General features: G+C 41.7%; 1 protein-coding gene across 1 annotated transcript in view; it reads left to right on the top strand.

The window, feature by feature from the left end:
- TTC39C (tetratricopeptide repeat domain 39C) overlaps positions 1 to 18,983 on the top strand; it is a 92,925-nt gene that overhangs the window by 42,052 nt on the left and 31,890 nt on the right. Inside the window, exons 2-5 of the mRNA XM_037134092.2 lie at positions 3,136 to 3,184; positions 4,952 to 5,080; positions 8,061 to 8,175; positions 17,551 to 17,905. Coding sequence (XP_036989987.1) covers positions 3,136 to 3,184; positions 4,952 to 5,080; positions 8,061 to 8,175; positions 17,551 to 17,905 — 648 coding nt within the window. The remainder of the gene's footprint in view (positions 1 to 3,135; positions 3,185 to 4,951; positions 5,081 to 8,060; positions 8,176 to 17,550; positions 17,906 to 18,983) is intronic.

An 18,983-nucleotide genomic window follows, 5' to 3' on the forward strand; every position in this document is an offset into this window, starting at 1 on the left:
CGGTTTTGTTTTTTTTAAATGAAAAATACAACGAGTTGAGTTGGTTTTCCAGTGCGTATTCTGGTGTATAAGGTAACAATCAGCTCATACTTTTCCCCCGCACACAAAATTCCGGTCTCAGCAAACACCAATGTGCCTACACCTTGCTTTATCCCAAATGACAAACCCAGCAGCCTTACAGAATAGCGGTCCAATTCCACTGGTAAGAATATGATTACCAAGAACAAATTTTTAAAATATTTGCCATCTTCCGGGGTCTGTTTTAGGCGTATTTTGTAATAGGGATGTGCTGTCAGATTACTGTGTTTCAAAAGTCTCTTGGGTACTGTTCTCTGTGTAGTAGTTTTTTTACCAAGTGGATTTGCAGTTAGATACATTTAACTCATTTTACTTTCTATTTTTAGGCATTGCTTTATTAAAATTTAATTTGGTATTATTCTCATGTACAACATTTACACAGTTTCAAAGTCATACCTACAAAACAAAGTATATATACAGAAGCTTTGTTTCTTGTTGCTTTTTTCCTGTTTCATCCCTCACCTTGTAGGTATCCATTTCAAACGGCCGTGGGTCATCCTACCATTGGTTGCATTTTTCAATATCAGGAAATACATATGTATATCTATGTCTTCCCTCCTTTCAAGTGAGTGAGGTTTTCACCGTTGGCTGTTTCACTTGCCCCCACTTCCTTTTTTGTATATCATCAGAAATCTAGAAGAGTTTGTATTGTGGCCCTAAGTTTGTACTCAACCTTTGCGGGATGCCCTCTCTCCCCTCCTGTTTTGGTCTTTGTGTATCGGTCCCTGATATGAGTGCACTGAAGTGAGCCAGGAGTCTCTTCCTTTTCCCCCGGGCATTGGTTCGGAGAAATGGTCCTCTACACTTTGGGAACATTTCCAAATCTCCAAATGAGTAAGTTTTCTGTAGAAAAAAATGTGTGGGCCAGAAGCGACTAAGGTGAGGTAAATTCACATGAGACCACTGGAAGTATGTGTGTTTAGAAAAAGCCAAGTAAGTGAAACAAGTGAGTCTCGTTAGAGAAAGCTCCGAGAACACCAGGGAGAGCAGCATGTGAGGGACACTGGCTTATTGATCAGTTCATTACTGAGTGTCTAAGGGACCCAGGGAAAAAAATGTTTCCACTGGGCTGGTTTAACACTTAAATGATAAGATGGTATGGGTGGTGCTGTGCGAAAAAGGTGAAGGGGTTAAGAAGTACAAATTGGTCGTTACAAAATAGTTACAGGGATATTAGGGAATATAGTCAATATTATTGTAATAACTATGTGTGGGCCCAATACTTAAAATATTGGGGGACCCTTCTGTAACGTATATGACTGTTTAACCACTATGCTGCACATCTGAAACTAACGCAGGATAGTATTGAATCTACAGTGTAGTTGAAAAATAAAAGAATAAAATGAACATTGGGAAATATAAAAATTGAAAAGATGGTATACTATGCAAAGTACTAAGGGCTAGTTTCGGCTACCATGCATAATGAATAGCCATGGCTCTCAGACTCCTAATTTTAGTCAAGAACAAGAAGTGCGTGTAGCAACACCAGGCTGTAGTTGGAGCTCCTTTCAGTTCCTAAATGGCAAAACGTCAATCTGTGAGCAAGGACAGGGTCGAGAGGGGAAAGCTGTGCTAATCAGCACGTGACAGAGGCGTGTCCTGTCCTGGAAGGCAGAGTGCGCCATCGCCCCTTCGCTGATCCAGGTGCTGAATGCCTGCTGTGTGTAAGGCATGATGGTGAGGGAGGAGGCAGAAACCAGCGTTCCGGAGGGGACACTGGCATGCAGGCCCAATTGTAAGAGAGCGGGGTAGGAGCCTGAACGGCCTGTCTCTGCGGAGCCGTGGGACGAGGAGGCTGACAGCTGCTGCGGCACGGGGCGTGGGGTTGGTCGGCATGTCCTGTGTGTGATGGAGGTTGTGCTGTGGGAGCGGTGGTCGTGCGGCTGTGAGTACTCGTGGGATTCTGCACAAGTTAGTTGACCTTCCTAATTACTCCCTTGCAGCTTTAAATATCCTATCAAGTCGGGGTAAGCAGGCTACTGCTCACTGTAGAATTTGGGTAGGCACCCATGTGGATGGAAAAAATGTAGCAGAAGGTTAACATCCCAAATAACTTGAGCTCTTGATGCCTCTCCCACTACCCCTCTCACTCCCCCGCCATACACCACACTCCGAGAGGAAAATGGACCTGCATTCGACTCAGCAATGCTACCTCTCGCGTGCAAAGCAAGCACTTGCTTTTATATTTGCACTCACTGGCAAAGATATATGTACAGATATTCATTTGAGCAAAGTATATATGTATGTGTATGTACATATATGTATACACATGTAAATGTACATGTTCTCCTTCCCATCTTCCATACTCACCCCTCCCACTCCCAACATAAACTTGCTTTAGACACAAACTAAATTTTTAACAGGGGGTTGGCTAAGTACATCATTGCTGCCTTTTAAAAAAATATAAAATAACCATATGTAATTTGCATAATGAAAAATGAGTAAAATTATTTTCCTTTAAGAAGGCAGTTAAAACTTGCTTTCCTTTTTAGTACAATGTATAGAAATTGGGTTGGGAATTTGAAGCAGAAGGTTTATATTCTTTTAATTGGATTGGTAATAGTCTGCTTTGGCTTTGTATTTGGCTCATATATGAAATTGGGTAACGCCTGTGCATTGCAGTGAGGGAACCATGGGCCCAGGGAGGCATTCTTCAGGTTCTTTGGATGAGCGAATTTGCGGGGCTGGACAAGTGCTAAAAACCCTTTGATCTACTCTAAAGGTGATATTTTATGTGTGTGAGTTTTGAATATGTTTTGCACTTTTAAAGTGAATATTAATCGTCTTTACTTGGCCGTGCGTTTGCAGATGTTGGATTGGCTTGCTGAGGCCGTCTCTGTTATAATGTGACATCATCGTTTGCCTGGCTGTGAAGAAGCCGAGGCAGACAGACCTGTAAACCTCCTTGCATCTTTAACTTTTTTCTTAGGGTAGTTTGATCTGCTTGAAGAACTTAACTTCTCTACAGTTATTGGGAAAATTCATGATCTCTGTATATCAAATGTCTTTAAAATAAAAATTCACAATAAAAATAATTTTATTTTGTTTCTTTCACAGACATCATAGCCCCCTGATGAGTTTCGGAGCCAGCTTCGTCAGTTTTTTGGTGAGTGGATACGGGGAGAGGCACTGGCGTGAAGGGAGTGAACGTGTGATGTGTGTTTTGGGGTGGCTCCTGGCTGTATAGAGAGATGGCTGTGAAAGATTTTTTAGAGTTTAAAACAGAAGTGAAGTTTGCCTGTTAACCAACATCTATATTTTCTTTTTTTCTAATTTTAAAAGTAAAATGCTTAGATCTTGTATTCTATTTTTCCCAACCAAAATCTATTTTAAATAGAAATGTAATTGAAAGATCCTTCTAAAAATTAAAACTACACTAGAGTTAATATTAAATCAGCCTTTGAATAATAAAGGTTTGTTCTAAAATTATTGAATAAATGTGGGCTGGAGGACACGTTAAATTAGCATAGCTAAAGTTTGTCAGTTATTATTACATTTTCAAATGCAATTGAATATTTAGGAATTGACGGAATAGGTTGCAGTTAGGTTATAAAATAAATTTGACAATGTTTATAATTGGATGCTTTTATTTTTTGGAAACATCACCTAATCTACTTTCAAACATACATATTTTTAAAAACCACAGTAGCGCGCCGCGCGCGCGCCCACACACACACACACACACACACACACACACACACGCCACAAGTAGAGACCAGTAGATGTAAAACAGGAGAAGCGTTTAGATTTCAGACTTAGACGCCAGCAAATGGGTGTGTTGTGTGCAGCCCGGCAACATCCGACCACAGTCACCAGGTCAGCTTCTGGTGACATAGATTTTCATTCAAGCTATTTATTTTCTATTATTGCGAGCTAACACAACAAAAATTTTAAAGTCTACCTTTTGCAAGTAAACAGAGTTCCCTACCTTAAGGAAATGGTACTGGGTGGGTAGGGGATTCTGACCTGACGGGGACACAACCGCAACCTTGGCAGGGTGCAGGAGGCGGGCGGGGCGGAGGCTGTAGCCCTGTAGAGGTTTGGTTGGGAAGAAGAGTGTGGCGGGAGACTTGGGCAAGGGCGGCTGTGGTCCGATTTGGCGAGTATTGGAAAGTAGGTTAGAGCCGCACTGAGGAGGCCTCGAATGCCAAGGTGGAGCTGGCTGAGAGGGAGTGGAGAGCTGCATACACTTATGTCAGTAGGTCCTTCTAAAGACCTGGTGTCCGGCCCTGCCCCTGTATCTCATTCATCTCAGAAACCTCACTTCTTCTGGGTGAACATAGCAGGTTTGCAGCAGAGAGGGATAGTTCCTGCCAAGTCTGTGTGGCCTGAGAAAATCGACCAGGAACAGGTGCTTGAAAACAAGCTGTCAGTGGAATCTTCCGCTGTGGACAGTACGAGTTCCTTGTAAGGGTCCACGCTGGAATCGCTGTCCCTGATTTTCAAAGAACATCCACTGGCTGATGTTTCAGATGTTTTTGCGCCATGCTTGAAGGAGTCAGTGATCCGTGTGTGGGTAGAATGTGCTTTTCAATGAGACTCTTATAAAAACTGAATTAAGTGGACCAGTCAAAAAATTATACAGGGTTTTTGTTACTGTGTTTATAACTAGCAAAAAAAATTGTAGAACAATAAGTGCAAGGGCATTTAGCACCATGTATTTTTTCATGATATAATAGAGGTATATATTCTTATTTCATACTGAGATTATAGTTTTTTTTTTAATGAATAGGTTATGATGAAACATTCTGATTCTTTCACTTGCAACAAATATAATTCAAATGTTCTTTTTTACAGTTTGGAGTTTTGTTGAAATAAATTGGCATAAGTTTTTATGCACTTTCTGATTCATTCATTTTTCATTTCTTGGAAGAATGCCATGATGACATTTGAGGAAGAAAAAATGCAGTTGGCATGTGATGACTTAAAAACTACAGAAAAGCTGTGTGAAAGCGAGGAGGCTGGAGTAATTGAAACAATCAAGAATAAAATTAAGAAGAATGTAAGTAACTGTCTTTAGGGTATGAGCTGTGTACCACTCATTTAGGGCATTGCTCATTTATTTGGTCTGGGTATTTAGAATATGACTGAAAGCACTACATGTTTCTTAAGGCTTTTGGTTATGTAAGATGTATTTCTTTTTAAAAAAGATTTTATTTATATTTAGAGAGAGGGGAAGGGAGGGAGAAAGAGAGAGAGAGAGAAACATTAGTGTGTGGTTGCCTCTTGCACATCCTCTACTGGGGACCTGGTCCCCAACCCAGGCCTGTGCCCTGACTGGGAATGGAGCCGGTGACCCTTTGGTTCACATGGCCAGCACCCAATCCACTGAGCCACACCAGCCAGGGCTAAAATGTATTTCTTGAAAGAAGAGCAGCCCCCTTCATTCATTAGAGCTCTTCAGTGCATGTTCCTTTGGTATCTTAAAATTGTCTTCTTCCATAATGGGCCATGTGGCAAAGGCTTTTGTGATGAGGCTTTCATATATGTAATTCAAATACATTGCATTTTGGCATAATTTGGGAATTCGGGTGTTTACCTAGTTTTCTCTAGGCCCCATCAGCTTTTGGTTACAAATAAAGTCTCAGCAACATCATAATCCACTTTTTTTCTGACTTACCTTTCACCTTCCAGTGCAGAAGTCCTAGGCTTTGGCAAGGCATCCCCCTACACCTGATATTTCTTGAGTGCCTAGGGTTCTCACATATGTCACATGTTGGCTGATGGACCAGTCTGTAGGTTATAGATATCAAAAACCACCCATCTGCCCTGGCTGGTGGTGTTCAGTTGGTTGAAGTATCATCCCGTACACCGTACACCAGAAGGTCACGGGTTTGATTCCTGGTCAGGGCACATACCTAGGTAGTGGTTTCGGGGTGTGTATGGGAGGCAGCTGATCCATATTTTTCTCTTGCATTGATGTTTTTTTCTTCCCCTCCCCTCCCCTCCCCTCCCTCCCTCCCTCCCCTCCCCTCCCTCCCCTCCCCTCCCCTCCCCTCCCCTCCCCTCCCCTGCCCCGTTTCTCCTTTTTTCCCTACTTTCCTCTCTCCCTTCATCCCTCTCTCCCTTCATCCCTCTCTCCCTTCATCCCTCTCTCCCTCTGTCCCTCCTGCTTCTCTCTTTAAAATCAGTAAATATATGTTTAAAAAGAAAACATCTTTTCTTCTTCATGTTAGTCCAGGTTACTTCATCTATGCTCTTGCTTATGGTGTTCACCATGAGGAAGCCACCGATGGGCCAAGAGTATTGTCTCCTTATTGTCCCCTTATGCTCATTGACCCCTCTCTCCTTAAACGCTGCCTCTAACCAATGACCAAGCCCCTTTGACTCGCTTTCTCAAATGCCTTCTAAATTCATCTACTTCTTGCCATTCTCCTGCCATTCCCCAAGGTCACCCACCATCTACTTGCCTGAGACAACCCTCACTGGAGTTTCTGCTTTAACTCTTACCGTTCTCTAAGTCAGTCTCCGTAACACAGTCTCTAAAATGCAAATAGTATGTTCCTGGCTTCCTTTTCAGTATTCCTGTCCCCCATCATGGCCATGGCAGTCAAGTCCAAGCTCCTTAATGTGTCAGACTTGCCATCACTTCTGCTCTGCCTAGAACGTTCTCCTCCCTCTTGACCTGGTTTGGACTCGTTCTTCTTCTTAGATGTCATTTTCTTCAAGAACTCTTGCCTGAGGCCTGTTGGATGTATCATCTTCACATTCCCATAGTTCCTTGTACTTTATCCTTCAGAGCACGTATTATATTGCACAGTAAAATGGTCAGCGTTCCCTCACTAGGCCATAAGCTTGTTTACACGTCTGTTTTCAATATCTAATCCCATGCCTAACACATATGTTAATAATTCACCTTTTTAATGGACCCCTGCAATTTAAAAAGCATTGGCACCTACAGCACCTCATCGGCCCTCCCAACAACTCTGTAGAGTAGATGTTATTCAAAGCAAAAAAACAGAAGAACCAGTAGATTGACTTTTGCTTAGCACAGGAGTGAGTGCTGGGACTGGACCAGGAGCAAGTGTGCCGCGGTGAATTGTGCCGGTTCGGAAAAGAGGGAACCGGCCCTTCTATCCTGTGCACTGTGTGCTGCGGTCAGATTTGCAAAAATCCTATCACTTCTTGTGTCATTGTGAAAGCATTTGAAAGCTACTTCACTTGTTTTGTTCAAGTTTACTTTGTACTGGAAATACAGTATTCCACTTCACAGTGATGTTTCCTCATTTAGAAACATTCTTTACAACTAAGACCAACATCTTGGAAAAGTTAGGGGGGTTTTGCTTTACTTTTTGCTATGTTATTGGTTTTTGAAGTCCTGAAATTATTATTTGAAGTCCTGAGCACAAATTTCCTAATCTAGTTAAATGACCTACGATTTAGTAAGCATTAGCAAAGGATATGAACTATTATTTTATAGAGATAGTCACTTTATGACTTAAATTTCAGGTTCAATTTGTGATTCAGTCAAAGCTCATTTTTAATTCCAGGGCATTCTCTTCTTAACAAAATGTGACCAGTTTCTGATCCTCCCATCTCAGCTGGGTGCACCTAAGAAATGACCCCCAGTATCAGTCCTGCCTGAAGGTACCTGGTTACCAAGTGGCTTTTCAGGTTGTCTACTTTGGGGAATTTTTTTCTACCTTTAGTGATTTTTATTTTGGATAAGTAAGAACTTGCATTGTTTTTGAAAAGGTAAAACCTTCGAGTTCTGTGTTGGCTTTCCTGTGTCCTAGGCACTCAGTTTTTATCATTCAGAGTATTCGTCTTTGAATTCTAATCTTCAGCATTGCATTGGTAACAAAATTAGGCCGGATCTAATGGCAGTACAGAACTACCAGGCTCATAATATAAATTTGGTCTTGGCTTTTAGTAACTGCTATGTGTTTTAGTGGAATCATTTTGCACAATAAAGTCATAGTTGTTTAGAAGGAGCATTCTTGTGTATGATTTATCAGTGTGTACTTTCTCCCCACAAACAGGTCGATGTCCGAAAATCCACCCCTTCCATGGTTGATCGACTTCAGAGGCAGATAATCATAGCCGACTGTCAAGTTTACCTGGCTGTGCTCTCGTTTGTAAAACAAGAATTGTCAGGTATCCTGAAGCATTATATGTAATGGCTTTCCCTGTTCAGTGTGTACAGCTGGTAATACTCCTATTTTTTAGAACACCTCGTGTTCCACACTTGGACAGTGTGTGCCACCTCTTTGGGGCCTGATACTGATTATTAGTTGGGAAACTGAAACCAGGGTTGCTTAAGGTGTGTTTACAGGTTACTTTTAGAGCCAAAGTCTTTGTTCCTCCTCTTGTCTCAAGAAGTTGTCCTCCTTAGAGAGGTGACCTGTGCCGCAGACACACAGATATTTTCTTGGTGCGAATCAAGTTGTGATAATAACCTTTATAGTGAAATATGACTGGTTTAAACTTAAGTTCTTCAAGAAATCGTTATTGAAGGCCTGAGCACATACTAAAGATTTTCTAATATACTTGAATGATCTACATTTTCACCTTTAGAGAGGGATATAAATGAGTTCCTTAATTAGTTCAAGAGATATGTTTTCCCCCATTTTGTAGCTTGAATATCTTGAGTGGCATAGACTCAACTTGAGTTTCTAGTAGCTTGCTGTACGGCCGGGCCTAGCACTGACGCTGGTTCTCCTGCTTAGGCGGTAATGTGTGTCTCTGATACTGACAGCAGAAATCGGCTTCTGGTACATCAGATTTACTTGGGGAAAAAAGAAAAGTAAAAAGGAAATCATTTAACATTTGCAATCAGAAAAGCATTTTCTTGCAAACCTTAAATGAAGAAGCTTATGTTGCTAAGTCGTAATACATACTTTTCTTCTTAGACTATCAGAAACTAGTTCTCTTCTCGTCTCTTCAGTTCTGTCCTCTCTCTACCCCATATTTGAGGATAGACTTACTAGAATTTATCCTCCTCTTTAAATGTGTTTTATGATTGTAGTTTGGCCTTCTGCTGTGCTTCATTTTTTTTTAAAGTTTTTAAAAAAGATTTCATTTATTTTTAGACAGAGGGAAAGGGAGGGGAAAGGAGAGGGAAACATCTATGTGTAGTTGCCTCTCATGAGCCCCCTACTGGGGACCCGGTCCGCAACCCAGGCATGTGCCCTGACTGGGAATCAAACCGGCAACCCTTTGGTTTGCCAGCTGGTGCTCAATCCCCTGAGGCATACCAGCCAGGCCCAGTTATTTTTTCTCCTTAATCGTCATCTCAGAATTCTCCCAATGACTGATTAACTTATATGGTTGAGGGCTCATAGTTCCTCAATTGTCTGTAATGCAATCATGCAAAACCCCCCTTTGGAGCTAATGTGTATGTAAAAGCAGTGGAAGTACCTGAACCTGTTGGGGGTCAAAGACAGGTGCTTCAGTGTTTTCTGTGATGTGGTACTGCTTTTTCTCAATACTCAAGGTTATCTTTAAGGAGCTAATGTTAGCCATCAAGAAAGTATCTGTTGAGCCCTGGTGTGGCTCAGAGGATCGAGTGCTTGCCTGCAAACTGAAATGTCACCAGTTTGATTCCCAGCCAGGGCACATGCCTGGGTTGCAGACCAGGTCTCCATTTGGGGGCTTGTGAGTGGCAACCAATTAATGTATTTCTCACACATCAATGTTTCTCTCTCTTTCTTTCTCCCTCCCTTCCCCTCTCTAAAAATAAATAAATAAAATCTTGGGGAAAAATATCTGTTGAGAGAAGGGTAAATCAAATGTAAAAAGTTGGAGGAATAAGGGTAAAGGGTATCTGGGAATTCATTGTATTAATTTTGAAGCTCTTCTATAAGTCTGAAAGCATGTAGAAATTTAAAAGTGAGTATATCTGTGCTCATTTGTTTATTAGTGGTCCGTCTAGCCGGTGATTATGGATCACATGCGGTGTTCAGGCACTGTGTTGGCTGAACAAACACAGGCCACGGGCCCTGCCCTGCCCTCATGAAGTTTAGAATCACCAGTTAGTAGTATGTTTTTTTAATTATTCTGATTATAAAGCTACTAAACATTGTTGTGGAAAATGAAAACCAGAAAGAAAGCAAGTCATCGCCAATCTCACCATTTGGAGAAAATTAATCTTTATTGCTAATAATCTATTTTATATTTCTGTATATTTCTTTTCCAAAATTGAATCATATCCTACTTTTTCCTTAGATTATATTTCACATACTCTCCCTGTACTTAGATTCAAAATGTAATTCTAAATAATAACATATTAGTTTATCATGAACATTCTGCAGTTTATTTAAACAGTTCTTGTATATTCAGGTGTTCTTTATTTTTTATTTTTTGGTTATTAGTGAAACTGAAACTATTTTTATATTATATCTATAATCTATATTTCTTTCACAAATTACCTTGTGAAATGGCCTTTTCTAATTTTCCTAATAGGTTGATGTTAATCAATTATTTAATCTTGTTTATCATAGATTGTTAACTGTGTTCTTGGTTCTTTCAGAAGGCCATGTAATTTGTTGAATGTAACATTAATTATGAAATGAAATTCTGACAGACATGAATAATAAATGTATGGCATGATCGTTTGCTTTATGAATAGCTCAGTGTTTGTTTCAAACAAACACATATAACCAAAAGTGGGCTTTACTTGCCTTTTAGAAACACATTGGGTTATTAAACTGTAAAATCCTTCCTTCCTTCCTTTGGGGGTCCATTTCTTAGCAAACACTTTTGATGCAGTTTTCTTGGGTGGGGAAACCCCTCCTTGGACTTGTGTGTTGTAGGTGCCAGCAGTGGGGGGGTGCACTCACTCACCCGAGTTACAGGCAGATGTGAGTCCGTGTGGATTTTTATTAATGCTTCACACGTTTAAGAGTTCTTGTTCTTTACCTCATTCGACCTTCTTTATAATCAATTGCTCTATCTAGCTTCATTTTTCCCATACTATTCACAACTTTTAAATTTATTATCCAGGGGCTTTTTATCTTCCAGTGAACATACATTACTTGTATAATAAAAAGAAGTTATTTTTAAAGCCTGTTTTATGGCACTTGCCCCTTGTTTTATTTTCTTTTATTTCCCTTTGGACTTTAGGATAGGCTCCAGGACTCACCTTCTTGGCATAATATGTGCTTAACAAGTTTTCCCCAGATGAGATTGTTTTTCTTATTTTATAGGTGAGGCAGCTGAGGCTGAATCATTTGGTTGAGGTTGAACGATTTACACAGTTCATTGTGGATGACAGAATCAGCACCAGAGCCACGGGTTCCTTTTCATACCTGAATTGCTAGCGTTCTCACCATTTTCTCCTCACCTTTGTTTGATTGTTTGAGCCGCCCGCCGTCCTCCACATGGCCCGGAAACCCGGCTTGCTCGGGCCCTCTCAGGCATCACCCATGCCCACCCTCTCCCTGCATCCCAAGGAGCTGGCCCTGGAACATTACAACAGCCTGCTATGGACTCTGTGTGGCCATTGGAACCGCCTTCCTTTCTTTTATTTCTAGGCCATTTTTATTGTATTTTTTCCATTACCATTTATTCCCCCTGTACCCACGTCTACCTCCACCTCCCTCCTCTGTCACCACAGTGCTGCCCATGCCCATTAATCCTTTTCCCTTTTTGCTCCCTCCTCCTCCATCTTCTCCTTCTCTCTCTTTTTTACTCCTGAGTAGTACTCCATTGTGTAAATGCCCCATAGCTGTTTAACCCACACATGTACTGATGAACACTTGGCTGTTTGCAAATCTTGGCAGTTGTAAATAATGCTGCATTGAACATAGGGGTGCTTATATTTTTTCAAATTAGTGTTTCGGGTTTTTTTGGATAAATTCCCAGAAGTGGGATTGCTGGGTCATAAAACAGTTTAATTTTTAATTTTTTGAGATAACGCCACACTGCTTTCCACAGTGGCTGCGCCAGTCCGTATTCCACCAACAGTGCATGGGGTTCCCCTTTCTCCACAGCCTTGACAGCACTTATTGTTCGTTGATTTATTGATGACGGCCATTCTGACAGGTGTGAGGTCATATCTCATTGTGGTTTAATTTGCATTTCTCTGCTGATTAGTGATAGTGAGCATCTTTTCATATGCCTATTGGCCATCTGTATGTCCTCTTTGGAGAAGGGTCTATTCAAGTCCTTTCCCCATTTTTAATTGGTTTTTTTTTTGGTGTTTTTTAAGTTCTTTATAAATGTTGGTTATTAACCCCTTATCAGGTATATATGAGTACGTTCTCCTATTCAGTGGGTTGTCTTTTCATTTTATTGATAATTTCCTTTGCAATGTAAAAACTTTTTAGTTTGATTATAGTCCCATTTATTTTTTCTTTTGTTTGGAACCATTTTTCTGAAACTTATTATACCGCGCTTTAAAGTCTTAGCTGTTCTGCATCCCCTACAAAAGAAAGTCCAAATTCCTCCCTCAGGTGGCAGAGAAGAACCTGGCCCGCGTCCCAGGCTCCCCGCCCTCCCACAGCCGCACCTCGCTAAGCAGAGCTTGCGGTTCCCTGAATGCCCTTTGCTGCCTCATGCCTTTTGGCACACTGCCTTCTCAGCCTGGAGCGCCCCTACCCCTTTCCTTTCTCCCTTGCCTATCCAGGCGCAGCCCAGGCCAACTTCCTTCCTCATTATGGACTCCTTCCTCGTTGACTTCATCATCTGGCTTTTGCTGCTCTGTGTGTACCCTGTGCATAGTCAGGGTACACATGGAGCAGCACAGAGAATTAATCACACAGCAGTAGCAATTATTCTTTACACGTCTGTCTGCAGTATTAGACTACAGACTCCTTGAAGGCAGGGACTTGTGTCTATGCTGTCTTTCCCCCGACATTTATTGAGTACTTTCTACCTGCCAGGCGCTGTGAGGTAGTAGATGCTAATGGTCTGGAGATGAATGAAATGTAGTTCTTGCCCTAAGGAAACTGATGACTTAGCAGGGCAGGAAGAGGAATAAACATTATAATTCAGGGTGATATTTTAACCAGTAGACATAGAAACTAGTCATAGAGGTTGCACAGGGAATGAGTAGTTCCTCATGTCTGTCCGGAAAGGCCAGGGATCCCTGGTCCTGTCCCTGAGCAGGTTCTAAAGAATGAAAGTCCATTTTCTTTTCTGGGTCCCTGGCACTTGATATGGTAGCTTTGCCCAGCACATGGTGGGTGTATAATATGTGAATTCAAGAAAGGGTGATGCTATTCGGGAAAGAGAGGCATGATATAGAGCCCCAGGAAGCCTCCAAAATAATGGGGATTGGAAAAGTGGGTCTCTTGGAAGTCTGTTGACTGGGGTAAACATAATAATAACGAGGTCGGTGGACTAGCAATCACTAAATCATCTGTTCTCCCTGCCAAAGTCTGTTAAGTGGGTCACAAGAAAGGCAAGCCTGGGCTTACTTGCACTGTAGGGTTAGCCAGCCTTATCCAGGACAGGTGAACAGATAACATGCTACAGTAGGAGCTCTTACCAGACACAGTCCTCATGGAAACGTCTATAAATTTTTTCTAAGACTACATTGGTATAACTTGATATTTTCATTTTCCAGACAACTCTTGCCCTTTCCCAGGAAAGACTTTCCCACCCCATCCTGACTCATATGGGAACAGGGTTTCCCCTCCCTTACTTACCAGCTGATTGAGGCTGAACCCAGTAGGGGAGGACAAGTGGTCTTCATTTTCTGCCCTCCTCTCTGTGACTTCCTCCATAGGCACAATAGTGACTGAATGATTTGTACTTGACCTTTCAGAGGAGCCACGTAGAAGGCCATGTGGAGTGTGGGGCTCTTAAATACAGTTCCTCTGCTTGTTGGGAAGATGTGTGCTCACCGGCCCCACAGCTGCTCCACTGAGCTCAGAATCCCGCCTGCGGAGCCAAGGGCCTGTGTGCCCGCTGTCTGCCTGCTGTCTGCAGGGAGCAAGCTGCCCACTCTGCTGGATGCTCACCGTGGCTCCTCCACTGGGCTCTGGCTGTGCCTGGACCATTTAGTCACAGTATTTGGGGCTGGGAGTAGGGCGAGTCCTGGGGAAACTGCTTCGACAAGTTGAGCTTAGAAAGTAGTGAAAACAAGACTCTCTCTCCGTGTATATTAACTTTGTTTTGCACATATTTTAGTTTATAATCTTTGACTTAGTCAAAACTTTGGGCTCTGCTTATCTGGCTCAGATTAAGTTCATGAAAGCTCATTATTATCAAACCATGTGCTTTTAAACACTGGCACCAAAGCTTGTGTCTTAGGCAAGGAATTAAAGACATGTTGAGTTAATTTAGTTTTTATTCTGTAAAAATAGATGTTTACCATGCTGGGTTTGTTTTATTCGCTGAATTCTGGGTTAGCGTGGATGGATTTTTATGTTTGTTTCCGTTGCTAGCATCCTTTTGTGTAACTCTTCACCTGAGATCTGGATTACTGCAATTCATTTTCCTACCTCTAGTCCTTCAACCCCAAATCTTAGAAATTCCCAGCTTCTCCTGTGCTGGCTGGGCATCAGGAGCCCCATAATCTGAGCACATCACCCCGTGCCCTTTCGTCCCCATACCCACTGTTTTACTTGTCCCTTGGTGCCTTCCTATGCCCACTCCTGTTCTTGCCCCCACAGTGCTGCCTTTCCCTGAATGGACGCTCCAGTCCCCGCCGTGGCCTGGAAAATACAGGATAAAAGGAGCTTGGGGGTAGGAGGGAATACAGTTTTCTACTAAAGTCCTGCAATATTTGCTTTGCACTTTCTAATTTATGTATGTATTTATTACATAGAAAACAATCCCATGACAAAAAAATCTTTTTAAACCAATTCACCCATAATCTCGACATTATTTGTTTTCCTTTTCTATGTATGACCCAATGGCGCATAAGTAAAGATAGACACTCAGGGGTGGGCAAAAGTAGTTTACAGTTATACCTGAAATAATTTATTCTTGTATTACTATAAACCTACTTTTGCCCAACTTTGTATATAGCCTTAAGTTACCAAGTTTTTTTTTTTCGTTTGTTTTATTTTTAGATTTTATTGTGGACATTTGTAGGTCTGGAATTATTTATGTCTTATAGTTCTTTTGTGTTCTTCAGCTGCCAATAACAATAGCTGATTAATATTTTTAAAGTTTTGGAAGTTTTCTTTTTCTTTAATTATTTATCAGTAGCCAGTGTTTATTTCTCTGCAATTAGACCTCAGTTGCTTTTGTGTTCTCAAGAATATGTCTCTTAGTTTGGTCTTTCTTTTTCTGTTTTTCTGTTCAGCGTTAGCCTTTTGGATCGTAAGTGAGTCATCTGGTGAGTTTGTGGGCACACTGTTAGCACCCAGAGAACGTCCAGGGCGTTCTCAGACATTTCTCACAGTCCTCCTGTTCGGGAGGGAGAAGTCGCCTCCGGAAAGTAGGGTCCACATCTTATTTGATGCTTGAAATGTAATATTTGCACAGATATTTTTGTTAGATAGAACCGAATGAAAAAGTTTCAAGCATGTATTACCTTTATAATTATAAAGTTATAAATATAGTTTCCTTTTAAAAAAAAAGCCTTGATAGACTAATTTGTGTGCTTCTTCCTCTTACCTTATAGCATTCTATGCAGGGGCCTTAGGCTACAGGACATTAATTATCTACAGTTTGTGGGGTGGTTTTGAATTGTCCAGTAGAAGATAGGGCCATCATTTGTCAGGAAATTGGCACATTTAGGTAAAGTAACAGTTTGAGTCCATGGATCAGGGGCCCTCAAGACTTTCAGGTTCAATGATGCGCTTGGGGGACTCAGCTTGCAGTCATGCCCATGGCTTTGATTCATTATGGTGAAGGCTACAAGGCAAAACCAGCAGGGGTAAAGGTGAATGGGCTAAAGTCCTGGAAGGACTCTCCGGCAGAGCTGCACAGGCTATGCTCCATCCCCAAGGCAACGTCACGTGTACGACAGCACGGGTGAAATGATGCCAACCAGGGAAGCTCGTCGGAGGCTCGGGGCCCAGAGTTTTTGTGGGTTGCTACCGTGTAGGCACCACCTAGCTTGCACATGCCCAATCCCACACTCCCAGAAGGAAGGCAGGTGTTCCACATAGAGCAGCGCCAAGTGTCCAAACAATGTAGGCACAGTGAGCAGCTCTTACCATTTCTGGAACTGGTGGGAACCCCCCTCGATTCAAGTTCCCGGGTACCAGACAGGGGCCAACAATGCAAGCAGGCCTTTCACAGGACAGCAGCAAGCCTGCTGAACTAACTCTTCCACACATACCATACATCCTTAGGTCACTTTCGGTTCGGGGGTTGCACCTTTGCAAGTCAGATTTCATGTACAAATAACTCTTTAAAAATAACTTTTCTTTTCCTGCTGTTCTAAAGGGTCTGGAAGGCTAGGACAGTTCATGGTGTCTTCTGTTGATTCATTGAGATCACAGTGTTGGGGCCAGAGTGGCAACTGTGCCAAGTGGATGAGGTCCCTTCTGCAGTTAGGAGAGAACTATTCTATAGAAAGTTCCCTACAGAAGACCTTCTACTCAAAAAACTTGTTGATGACACACTCAGATAAGCACAAATAAATGGACTCCCTCTTCTGGCTCCTTATCAGAATGGGAAAATGTACAAGGAGGGGAGGCTGAGGCAGGACCTGAGGGCATGTCTGAGAGGGGCCCTAGGGGCGTGGGGTTGAGGGACAGCCCAGATCATGGCCCTGAAGTCGACTTTGTGACAATTCTCAAGAGGGCTTTGTAAAGAAAAGTTGCCCTCATGGAAGCAACTTTTAAAAGGACAGATTTTCGCCCTCTGGCGTGAAGTAGCTTCTTTGCCAGCCTTCTTCACTGGCGCCCTCTAGGCTGAGGCGGGGGGTAAGCACCATTGCCACAGACCAGATGAAGTCATCCTGAGGTGTAGGTAAGCCACTCACGGGCATTACATGGGGATGAGCTGGAGATCCTTTGCATTTCTGCATTTAATACTAATGACATTTTTGTTAATAAACTGGCCATTTGTTTTAATAAATAGTAATCCTTTCTGTTGCTTGTTTTATTTTGTTGGTAAGTCTCCATGCTTGGTGGTTGTTTAGCAATGAACTAGACTTACAACTTGCTCTCGAGGAGGAATGGAACATAGGTTAGACAAATGTAAGAGTTAAACAAAAGAGGTTTATCAGGAATGCACCTTGGTAATTCGGAGATGTGGGAGAAGTTTGTGTTTCACAGAACACAGGAAAAGGTCAGATTCGAGTGATGTTTGCATGCTTACAGTCATTCACTCATTCTTTCCCCGTATATCACATGCTGTGCCCTAGCTCATGTGGGAGGCACTTGGGACAACAGTGAACAAAAAAATACTTGGTTCTTGCCAAGGAGCTCATCCAGTGTAGTAAACACATAGAGAATTTAAGCCCGATGAAGAAAACAAGGTGCAATGATAGATGATAATTTTTTGTTGGTTTTTTAAATAATTTTCCTTGAGCTTCAGGCTGTCCTTCAATATTCTTTATTAACATAGATAAATTATTGTGAATGCTTATGTTTTCATGCTTTTCTCCCCTTCTCTTTGTAGCATATATCAAAGGTGGGTGGATCCTTAGGAAAGCCTGGAAGATTTACAACAAATGCTATCTGGACATCAATGCCCTCCAGGAACTGTATCAGAAGAAGCTTACGGAAGAGCCCTTGACCTCTGATGCTGCGAATGATAATCATATTGTGACTGAAGGGGTGTCCGAGGAGTCTCTAAACAGACTGAAGGGTGCTGTTAGCTTTGGATATGGCCTTTTCCACCTCTGCATATCCATGGTGCCCCCAAACCTGCTCAAAATCATCAACCTGCTGGGTTTTCCAGGAGACCGCCTGCAGGGCCTTTCTTCACTGATGTATGCGAGCGAAAGTAAGGACATGAAGGCCCCTTTAGCTACGTGAGTAGCTATATTGCAATGCTTTGGTAGATAATGTAGTGTTGAAAGTAAGGGAACAACAATCAAAACCTTTAAAGGAAACTTCAGGTAAAATGCTTGGTTGGTCAAGGTGACGCCATGTGTAATGTTTTTCACTGTGACACCAAGGACCGTGTTTCTGGTGGAGTTTCTTGAAGCTGTCTTCAGAGGACCGGGCGCTGCTCTTAGGCTTCGTACCTGAGTCCTGTGTTTGAACAGGTGCAACGGTCCTATTTTCCAGCCTTAAATCATTTGTGAGTGAGTATTGTGACCTCAACCACAGTCACTGAGACTCACAATTCTTGGACTTATAGGATACAAATCTGATAAGATTTTTCTGTGGTTCTGAAATTTTTTATTCTTATGTGCTCATATTGGACAATTTTCCTTGGTGATTCTGGGTGGTCCATAGGTCTCTTCTATGTGGCTTTGGATATTTCATGCTGTTCCACGAAATTGGGTCATAGTTTCAGCTCACATGTCAGCTATTTAAACATGTGAGCGTACTGTCCAAAGCAAGGGTGCACTCATTATTCCATCGGTTAAAATGTGATTTTTTTCCAATTTGGTAAGTATTTACCATTTGCAATTTGAGTAATTTTATCATATAGTATATGCACTTTGACATTATACTTGTCAAAAATTTTCCCCCAAGATGTCGATATCACAGAGAAACCTTGTGAGCTGTTCCTACTCCTGTCAGTGTGGAGGAATTTGGATGTTAACTCCTCTTAATCAGTGGTAGCTAGTAAAGAGATCATTAATTTTTCATTTCAAAAATATTTGTTCCTCCTCAGACTCACGCAAACAGTGATCCTTTATTAATTTGACTGAATGGATTTGTAACTTGTGATGGTTTGTGTTTCTATTTTAATATCATTGTCTGAGAGAGGAATGAGTTGAATTAAATAATATAAGTTGGCCTGATCGATGAAAGAGAACCAAGTGTACGAATATGTCAGAAATACACATTTACATTAAAATATTGTGTTGGTTAAATGTTTTTGTTCATTAAGATACCAATGAATCTATCTCATTCAATTAGTTTAAATGGCATTTT

Source organism: Artibeus jamaicensis, unplaced genomic scaffold (genome assembly GCF_021234435.1).
Source record: "Artibeus jamaicensis isolate MK-2021 breed Jamaican fruit bat unplaced genomic scaffold, CSHL_Jam_final contig_354, whole genome shotgun sequence".
NCBI lineage: Eukaryota > Metazoa > Chordata > Mammalia > Chiroptera > Phyllostomidae > Artibeus > Artibeus jamaicensis.